Genomic DNA, 10450 nt, shown 5'->3' with positions numbered 1-10450 from the left:
ACCCTGGGAAGGAAGAGAGGCTGGCCCCATCTATGCTATCCCACTGGGCCTGGTCCCAACCGGCCCCAGCCACCAGAAGGGCAGTGAAACCAGAATCAGGAGCCAGGAGCCCAAAGAGAAGTATAAGCCACTGGAAAAGGTAACTGTGCGCTCCTGGCTGGCCTTTGTCTCCCCCTCTTTTGCTGAGGCCCCGTTGTGGTGATTGTGCTGTCACTTTCTGCCCCAGCTCATGGCAGCAACGCTGAAGGGTGACTGAGGTGGGAGACCCTGTGCCTTGCCCTGCAGTCTCCCAAGCGCGGTGGGAGACACAGAGGGGCTTTGTGAGTAGCTTCTAGATCCCAAGGTTCTTGGAGTGCTGCTGGGGATCCCCAAGCCTGAGGAAGGCTCCTGGAAGTCACTGGAGGCCAAGCCTGCCCGAATCGCACTCAACCTGTGGCTTCCATTATTCTTTCTTCATTTGCTGCTCGGCTAGCTTCCTCTCACCTTGCTGACGCCCAATTTGAGGGAGCTCTAAAAATGTTCTTTTTTGCTTTTCTCCGAAAAAGCCCAAGGTGCAATGGTGACACTCAGCCGTTCCCTGCAGCACCAGAACACTTCCAACTATAATATCAAGGACTAGATTTACCGCAGGGTCCGGAGGGGGGGAATGTGGCCGTTTCAGAGGCCAGACAGGCCCTCCGCTGTCGCCCCAAAGTGGAAGGGGAGGGAGATGGGCGCTTGTTCTTTGCGGGGGGTGGGGGGGAGGAGAGAAGGTGTCCTCTGCCCTAGGTTTGCTGACCCTGCTCCCGGCTTGGCTTTCCGAGACACTTGTCTGCTAATCCTCTCGGTCTGTCGCTCGCACCCAGGGAGCCGGCTCTTTCCTCCCTCTTCGCTCCGGGATAGAAGCGTCTGGACCAAGGCGTTGGGATGGAAAGATCAGGCTGTGGTTAGGCCGCCGTCCGCGAAATCCGAGACCTTCTTTTCTGCTTGGCAGGATCAACTTCGCGGCCCCTGTGAACTGGCTCTGCGTTGAGCTGCGCTGGGGTCTCCAGCGGCCCGGGACCAGTGGCATGGCCCAGGAGGGGGTGTGGGAAATGAGAATGGCCAGAGAGCTGGATTGTAAATTCCAGAGAAATCTCTGACGACCGCGCTGTCCTGGAAAAAAAAAAAAAAAAATTTTTTTTTTTTTTTTTTTTGAGGGTGGTGGGAGGGTCAGTGAGCCGGGACAGCTGGTTCCCGAGGTGATCAGATTTGAAGGGAATTCTGAAAAAGCTCTTCCGCTGTCAAAGTCGCTGGCTGCCCTTGCGCATCCCCTCTCCGTGGGTTCTTCAGAGCAGGCGCCCCGAGCAGGCAAAGCTCAGCTGAGCATCCACGCCGAGGGGAAGGCGAGCGTTTGCTGCGTGCGGGCCCAGGCGGGAGAAGCCTTGGGAGCGCGCGGTCCGCCGGGCGCCCCGCCGCCGGCCTCTTGCTTGGACGGAGCAGAGCCTACGTCTCCTTCGCCACCAGGTAGAACTGGAAGGAGGAAGCGCCTTGAGATCCACAGTTACAAGACCCTCGATAGTAACGGGGCGACTTTGTTTATTTCTTTCGTTTTGCGTTAGCCAGGGTTGCTTCGAAATCGTACCACGGGAAAATAACCTGTGTGGCGAAATCCCGACAGAACCCGAAGACTTATAGCGTCTGGAGGCAGGCGCGAGATTATCGGGGTCGTTTTCTGGGCGTTTTTGGACAGGTTGAGAGCCCCCCCCCCCCCATTCCAGATCGGTCATTAAAATGACTCTGGGCTTGCAGCGTCTGTGAAACTTAGCAGATTTGGGAGGAAAAGGTACGGATTTGGGACTGGCAGGAGTATGGAGAGGCACCGATCAGACCTCGACTTTCGGCTTTCCTCCCTCCCCCATGAAGAACTCGTGGGGGACCGGGGAGCCAGGGGTTAAAGTCGGCCCGGGAGCATCCCCGGACTACCCGCGCCGAGCCTTGGCCCGGGCCTCAGTCTCTCCCCTTCTTCCATTGGCCCGAGCTCCCAGGGTTTCTCCTGTTCCCTCCTCGCCATTGGTCGGGGGCTGGCTTTTTTTCCCCTCAGACTTTCTCTTCCTCCCCCTCCCTCTCCCTCACCCCACGGACAGGAGCGCACCGCCTGCCCCCAGCTCCTTGGGAAGGGAGGAATTCAGAAAAAAAGTTTCCCAGAAGTTTGGATCAGAGGAAGGACGGGAAGACCGAGAGAGGAAGAGGGAGAGGGAGGAGAGAAAAGGGAGAGGGAGGAGAGAGAGAGAATAAAAAAAAAAAAAAAAAAAGATGAAGTCCAGTCTGCACAGCCTGTGAGCGCCTGCCCCGGTGGGTGGGAAGCAGGACTCGGGCGCTCATGCAGCGAGCGGGCGGCGCTCCGGGCGCTCGTTCCTAGCCGCTGGGGCAGCCAGGGGCGCCGGTCCCGGCCGGCAGCGGAGGGCGGGGGAGGACGCAGGGGGAGGGTGCAGAGGAGCCGCAGGGCCGCCGCCTCTCCCGGGCCCGGCCCGGCGGGCGCTCCGAGCGTGAGGGCGCGGGCTGTTCCCTGAGTAGCGGGGGCGAGCGGAGGCCGGGGTGCGGGCGGCTAAGATGAGTGAAAGGAGAAGATCTGCAGTCGCCCTGAGCTCGCGAGCACATGCCTTCTCGGTTGAAGCCCTGATCGGCTCGAATAAAAAGCGGAAACTGAGAGACTGGGAGGAGAAGGGGTTGGACCTGTCCATGGAGGCGCTGAGCCCCGCGGGCCCACTCGGAGACGCGGAGGACGCGGCCGCACACGGCCTGGAGCCTCACCCGGGTGAGTGCGCAGGACCGGACCGACGGAGGCGGGCGGAGCGGGGACGCGGGCGGCCCGCCGGCGAAGGGCGGACTGGTGTGGAGGGAGGCCCTGCTCGCTGACGCCCTGCCTTGCTCCAACGCGGGTTTCCCTTTCTTTGCGCAAATGTCAGGAGCCTTCCCCAAGTTCGCCGCGGACAATTTGGGGGAACCGAGCCTCGCATTTTCCTCGCCAACCTCAAGCAGAGAGGCCTCGGTCCCATCCCTTTCCGTTCTGGGACCGGAGCGCACGGTTCTGGGGTTTACAGCTGAGCGGCCGCAGGCCCCTGGGGTTGAGGAGGGGCGCAGATCGAAGGCGGCCACAGGAGTGGAGAGGGGCTGGGATTCGCTTCTGAGAGCTCCAGAGGACCGGCGCGGAGTTCTCGGGCTCGATACCCAGTCTCGGGAAATGCCCGGTCTGTCCCATTTAGCCTTCGACCTCGGTCCTCGCCCTTCCCCCATCAATTTTTCGGGGACTCAAGTTCTTGTGTTTCCCCTACTCGGGAGACGACGGAGCATAATTATATTTCTCCTTCACAGTGCTTATGGGAAAAGGTTGTATGTTAGACCTCTCACCCTGCTCCCTGGGTCACTCTTAAGGGCCCACAGGTCTGTGTATTGGGGGGAGCAGAGCGATTAATTTGTGTCTCGGATCTATGCACAGTGTATGCACACCACACGTAAAACACAGAGCCGACGTTGGTATCTGTATTTTAGCAGAAACCTGGATGGGCTGTTGAAGGAAGGGGGAGACAACTTAACGTTTTGTATTAAGTGCCAAGATTTCCACTGTGCAAAACAGCCCCTGGGAACAGCTGTTGTCGGAAGAATCTTGCGCGCGCGCGCGCGCACACACACACACACATACACACACACACTTATACACGTACGCTTGCAGCTTGGTCTAGCGGTTTCAGAAACTTTCCAGCCAGGACTTCTACTGCTATTCTGGAGGTGCTCCTGCTGACCAGCTAGGGTTGGGGAGTAAACCTGGGTCAGCGCGCCGGAAAGCGGAAAGCCAGGGTGGGGGCGGCGACTCGCAAAGGGATGGGGGGCGGCCACGGGCCCAAAAGCTTGGGGACCGAGCTTGGGGCCCAGGGGCTTGGGGGCTGGAAAACTGGCCGACCCAAGGAGGGACAGCTGTCGCTTACATTTTCTCTTTCGGCAGTGACAGTTCAATTTCCATGCTCCCGAGGCTAATAATAACGCGATTAGCGGGTGACTTGCAGAGACCAGAGTTTTATGAATTCTCCGTGTTCTTGTGGCCCGTTACGGTATTTGAGTTTAGTGCTGGGGAATTATTTTTATTAGTCGATGAAAAGAAAATTAAAAGGAGATTTATTTCGTCCGCTCAAATCTTTCCCTGTATTTGGATGCGGGTGCCTGTCCACGCGGACCCCTGTGTGGGCAATCCAGAAAGGAACGCGTGGCTAATGTGTGTTTCCCATCTCTGGCCAGACCCTATTTCCACACCGCATTTAGATGTTGTCAGAATCTCACTTGGGCCTTCACACAGTTTAGTGGAAGTTCTTTCAAGGCCTCGTGACAACTCATGATTAGGGAAGTTAGTTTATTTTACTTTGCTGATGGTGGAAGAGACAGAAATTATTTAACTGCGTGTGGCAGGCACCGTGGCCGCGGGTACTTTTCTCCAAGGAGAGGAGGCCAGGTCGGCTGAAGCTGGGTCTAGGGTCACTGGTTCAAAAGGACCAACACCTAGAGTCATAATCAGAGACTCGGTTTTTACAGTTTTCTCTTTCTGCCGTTCTTCTCAACTATAGTGAGGAGAGAAAAGGTTGGAAGAAGGAGAGACCAGTCCAGAGACATAAAGGCCAGGACTTGTTTTCCAAAATGCTGTTTTCTTGCTCTCACAGTATAGGGGTAGGGGGTGATGACCTAACACAGAACTTTATGTCACACAGAGTTCGGCTGAACCTTTCCCATTTCATCTTATCGTTTTTGTTTTGTTTTGTTTTGTTTTAAGAAAAAGATGGGCGTTTGGGTTAGAGAAAACGAAATATGTTTGTGGGGCTAAGGCCGGGGAGAAAGAAGGAGCTGAAAGACCAGAGCATTTTCGGGCCTCCTGTGGGGCCAGGCTACCAGCTGGGCCTGGCTGCACCCTGCACCCAGGGAATCTCCAAGCTGGAGCCCCCTCCGCAATGGCCAAAGCTTTCTTACCAACCGGACATAGAAAGAGAAAAGATCTTTCAGAAAAACTGCACGGTGGTGTGCAGCCTCTGCAGTCCCTAGAGTGGAGGAGGCGGAGCTGCAGCCTCTGGGCCTGGATCCTGGCGGAAGGCAGGCGAGGCCAGGGCTTGGGGTCCCCAAGTAGGCCTTTCTTTTTCCTCTGGTACAGCGCCCTAATGCACGCACACACACCACCTTTAAAGGTATGTGTGTGGTGGTGGAGGTCAGAGAGGGACACAGGCGACTCCCTTGTGCCCTGGGCCATGCCTCTGCCGGCCTTGGCCTCAAATGATTTAAACCCCCTTTTTGGATTAGGACCGAGAGCAGGCTGGACCCGCCGCGTGGCTTGCCTGCGCTAGGCCGATGATAAGAAGTCAGGAATGGGGGAAAAAAGGACAACAAAAACAAAATTGCCACGGAGCTTGGGGGAGGATTAAACAAACACGCACACAGATACACACAGGACACCCGCCTAAAGCAACTGTGTTTATCATTTTCACCATTTCCTGGCTCTGACTGGTACCTCCGTTTCCAGCCCTCCCTTCTGGTGCCTCAAAATCCCAGGATCCTGAGATAACGCAAGGGTTAGATTTTAACGTTTAACTTTTATTCAAAGACGTGGCCTTTTGCTTTTTCACAGCCCATTTTTCTTTCTGCCTCCGGACAGAGCTGGCTTTAGTTGGTGCCCAGAGCCCGCAGCCCCGGGGGGGCGCCAACCTACAGCAGCCGGGGACCAGCTCAGCCTGCGCACTGTAGGAACTCACACATCAGAGGACACACAGTATGTATTTCAAAATTTTCCACCGAGCCTGCTGGTCCCGAAAAACCCTGAGACCCACAGGGTCTTGGAGAAGGGCCTGTGAGGTGCCCTCATTATTGCTATAACTCTGCGTCTTTTGGAGAAGCCGGCAGGACGCAGCCGCCGCGGGCACGGGAGGGTCTCCGAGGAGACTGACTCCTGATTCTCCGGCCTGCTGGCCCCCGCCTCTGCTGCAACAGGGAAAACTTTTGAGCCGGGATCGCCCGGAACAGCTGCTCCGGCTGCGGCCTTGGAAGTGTATTTCAGGCACGCGGCAGCGCCATCTGCGCTGGGACCCCAGCCCCGGCTCCGCCCGGCTTCCCCAGCTCGAGTTTGGGCCTTTCCCGCCCAAATCCACTGCCGAGTGCGGCCGAGGTCCGGTCTCCCGCGGAGCGAAATAATTCAAACCTTCTGCGAAAGGATTTCCCCCTCCAGGGCCTGCGGCCCTAAGCCTCGCAGCCGCGGCGCTCCGGAAGTCTTAAGAAGGTGGCGGCGTACGCGGGTGGGCACACAAAGCAGGCACACGCAAGAACATGCAGGCGGATCTGCTCTCCGCGCACATGTGCACACGTGTCAGGATCGCGGGTCCCGCGCACCTATCTGCACAATCCCTAGTGAAAGGAGACAGGAAAAGCCCGTGCAGTGCCTCAGGGCTCGCTCTTCTTTCCAATGACCGAGATCAACTGTTGAGAATTAATCTGCCAGTTTTATGGCTTGTTTGCTCAGAGTAAAACCCAAGATTTTAATCCTGACATCACCCCTCCACCCACCCCACGCCCCAATAGGGAAACACAGGGTCAAAACGGAGGAAGTGCCTCTTCATTGAAGTTTAAGTAATGGAGAAAGAGCGTTGAGTTTGAAGCCAGTGGGGAGAGTGCACTTGTGCGGGGCAAGAACTAGCCTGGGTGCAGGTCGGAGCACAGACGGTGGGGCAAGGGTAATGGGGTGCGCAGGGCGAGAAGCCAAGGTGCGTGCCTGAGGGAGAGTCCGGGGCAAGGAACACTGGTTCCTCAGTGGTGCGTGCGCCCCTACGCCAGTGCAGGCCTCGGAAGGTGCCAGGCCTGGAAACGAGGATGAGCCAAGTGGGGTGCCTGCTGGACATGCGCAAGGCTCTCGCTTGCCGAGTCGAAATGGCCTTCCGCGGTGGCCGCCTGTTTGGTGAGTGACCTTGTGTGAAGGGGAGTGCGGGGGTAGGCTAGATCTGAATTGTCACAGGCTGCTGAGGATGGTTGTGCTCGGGATGACTGCCAAAGGCCCTTTTGTCGCGCAGGTCGGACGGTGGCTAAATCGGACGCCCTCTGGCTACTCCGGGCTGGGAGAGCGCACTGCAGTCGTTCCCGGGTGATGGGCAGGCAGGGTCCTGCAGACGTTCTTTGTAAAAGCCCGGCAGTGGCGCGGTGGCACAGTAGGAGTCCCCAGGGAGGAGGAAACAGTTCTAATCCCCTCCATCCCGCACTTGGAGCAAACTGCTGGAGGGCAGAGGGGAGGACAGGGAATTGGGAGGACCCTCGTGCCCAGCGTTTGGAATGGCGAAGGAAGGGAGGCGGAGTGTGCTGTGTCTTGCACCTCCTCCGGTCTTCTCGCGTTCCCCGCGCGCTTCACAGGTCCTCGGGCTGAGTGCGGAAGGTGCTGGGGTAACAGGCAGGCCAGCATGCGGGGTGAGGGTCCCTCCTTTGGCGTCTAGGCGGTGCCAGGCCCCTCGCCCGGCCCCGCCGCCCACCTCTGTCCCTCCGAGACCCCGTCCGACGCGCACGAGCTTAACGCCGGGAGCAACCTCTCCCGGACAGATCAGATCCGGACAGATCAGCTCGCAGCCTAGGCGCGCAGCGCTTCTGAATTTGCATCTGCCACGCCCCACCCGACACCCTTTCTTATCGAACACTTTCTTTGGGTTCAGAGTTGGCCACTTGAGGTTTCCCGATTTTATAAGTTAAACACTCAGAAAGAAAAGTTCGCGGCGTGGCATTCATGCAAGGAGAAGGGGGAATTAAATTTTTAATAGTGGAGTTAATACTGAAATTATACTGACATGTATCCGCTGCCGTTTGCCTGCCCCCCCCCCCATTACTTCAAATGGTATCAAGACCATTTTTTTAAATATTAAAGGAAATTAGTTTCAAATAAAAATTAATACATCGAGCTCGCTAGGAGCGCCTGAAGAATGGTATGATACCTAACCTGGGAGCCCAAACTGAGATGATTGGGTATTGGTGGTTGGTGTTCCCCCATTTATTTGTATAATTTCCTTTGTGTGTGAGGACATGCATTTAATGGAAGCAAGTCCCTCATCATTAATCCTTCATGTTGGGCCATAAGAGGAGAGGGACAAACACGTATTGGCTCAGAAGACCTGAAACATTTTGTTCATCCAAGCTTCTCCAAGGGCACTGCTAGTATTAAAGAGAGAAATATTTCAGGCCTGTCACAATTGTTCTCTCTGTTGCCAAAAATATAATATTAATAAGATGCAGGATCTTTTTCTTTTTTGAGATCCTGATTATGGACTCTGTTGGAAGTTTATTTCTCGCACCCAGGAGTAAAATGATTACTTCTTAAATCTGTCAATTCCTTCTCTAGGTGACTGTAGAGTTAAAAACAGAAACAAGACTGCACTGAGAAGATTCCACAGGGATAAAGCTCAGAGGGCAGACTGGCATTTCACGTTCTTTTCTGGAAATGCTGAAATCCATCTAGTGATTATTATGGGGGGGGGGTAGCTGGTTATTGCTTTTTTACTCCCAAAAGACAAAGACAAAGTAGTTCCGCGGGAGAGAATATTTAGTGGTTTTCTAGTTTTGACGTTTTGGGATATTTTTCCACAGGGAAAAAGTAGGGAACTGGTGGAATGTGGAATCTTTCTTTCTTCTTTCTTTTTTTCTTTTTCTTTCTTTCTTTCTTTCTTTCTTTCTTTCTTTCTTTCTTTCTTTCTTTCTTTCTTTCTTTTTTTTTTCTTTCTTTCTTCCATGTGGTTTATTTTTGCCTTGCCTTTTCTGGTTTCCAGTAAGCTCTAAATTTTATATGTGCATGGCTGAGATACAGGGGTCTGCACTGGAATAGCAATTAGCAAATTTATAAATTAGGGTCTGTTTACACGTCTTTGGGCAAGGATAATCATTACTTAATTTAAGTGAGGCCCCTGCTCTCAGTGTCAGGATGGAAAATGAGACTCAGTAGGGAGGACAGGAGGTGAAATGGGAAGAGGTGGGGAATTAAGCAACTGGTGACGACAAATCAACATTTATGCAGTGCCATTAATGGCTTCACTTTGAGGCAGGACATTTTGCTGACTACAAACTGATGATGAGCTTTTGATACCAGAAGTGAAAATAGGCCTTGCACTTGATACTCTATTCTATGCTCTTTTTGCCAGCCAGTGTTTGGCAATGCCCTTTACACCTAAGTGTATAAAATGTATTAAAGAGTATGTAAACAGTTGTATGTCTTTGCAAACCAATTTATGTTTGAACTCTGCAGCTCTGAATGAGACATAGATAATATTTCAGGAAATATCAGAAAAATATTAGAGAAAGTAAAGTGCCCCTTCCTTATTTGTGGAGCCAGTTAATAAACTGGAAACACCTAAAATTTGGGGGGCCAGAAATTTTGTCATCTCTAGGTATCACTTGACAATTCAAGAGAATCCCAGATTTGAAACTTCAAAGTATTGGCATTTCCATGTAGCTGTCAAATTAATTGAAGATTTTGACCAAAGTCTAAGAAAACAGCAGAAAAAATGAGACTGGATGGATACGATTGAAAAGACCAGGAAGAGTGGAATTTTTTTTTCTAACTAAATTTGACATTTAATTTTGTGAGTAATGCCACCTTCATTTCAGATGGACAGAATGCTGGCTTATACTGAAGAATAATTTCATGTTCTTCCATGCAGAGAGTTAATGGGATTACAAAGGGAAATCTGTTAATAGAAATAACTAGAGAAACTGTGATTTGGGGACAGTACTTTAACAACACAGGAAATATGTGGAAAAATCTCTGTTAGTCTCTTGTATTTTCTTCAGTATAGTCGCCGAGGCTAAATGAGCTGTTTCCAAATTGCCACACACTTTAGAAAATTAACAGCAACCCCGCCCCCCCCCCCAAGTTTGGATTGCACACGTAATATCCTAATATAGCCTTCTTTTAAAAACCGGAATACTACAGACAACTGTAGAGTTCCCTTGAAGAGATCATTAGAGGTCATTATTATGCACCTAGCCGGGAGCCCTGGCATTTTAGCGTCTGGTTCTTAACGGGGTGAACCGAAATTCTCACTCCCAGCACCGGCTGCCTTCTCTGCTGTCTCATAGCCCCGAAAGTATGAAAGTATCGTCGAAGCCCCAGACGTGGGCTCGGAAAGCAGTCAACCCCCCTTATGCTCTCTTCTCCCCCCACTTCCCCTCCCCCCATATCCTGTTCCCCTCCCCCCACTTCCTACACGCTCAGTGGAACGCCCATAGTTTTCCTCTCTCTCTCTCTCTCTCTCTCTCTCTCTCTCTCTGTCTCTCTCTCTCTAAAAGAAGTTGAGATGAAATTTCACCGAGGAAGGAGGTGGGATTGCTTCTCTTCCCGTGAAACCAACCCTGGGAACATGGGGCGACTCGGGTAACCTTCCCAAGGGCGCGAACTGGGCCCCGGGCGCGCCTGCCCTGCCCCGGCCCCTCGCCCGGGCCT

The 10450-nt window shown here is 53.5% G+C and overlaps 1 protein-coding gene across 4 annotated transcripts in view; it reads left to right on the top strand.

Annotated features, from left to right (window-relative positions):
• The first annotated feature begins 2055 nt into the window (after positions 1 to 2055).
• The window catches only part of TBX15 (T-box transcription factor 15), a 110280-nt gene continuing 101885 nt past the window's right edge, over positions 2056 to 10450 (top strand). The window contains exon 1 of one of the 4 annotated variants that reach the window (XM_025453374.3): positions 2056 to 2776. In XM_025453374.3, the coding sequence (XP_025309159.1) occupies positions 2572 to 2776 (205 nt within the window). In that variant the 5' untranslated portion in view covers positions 2056 to 2571. Of the gene's footprint in view, positions 2777 to 5647; positions 5762 to 6915; positions 6938 to 10450 lie in introns of those variants that run through there. The other 3 variants (XM_035700773.2, XM_035700774.2, XM_049095709.1) reach the window with 3 other exon arrangements.

The sequence above is a fragment of the Canis lupus genome, chromosome 17 (genome assembly GCF_003254725.2).
Source record: "Canis lupus dingo isolate Sandy chromosome 17, ASM325472v2, whole genome shotgun sequence".
Classification (NCBI taxonomy): domain Eukaryota; kingdom Metazoa; phylum Chordata; class Mammalia; order Carnivora; family Canidae; genus Canis; species Canis lupus.
Note: the sequence above shows the minus strand (reverse complement) of the source record. Positions and strands in the feature narration are given on the sequence as shown.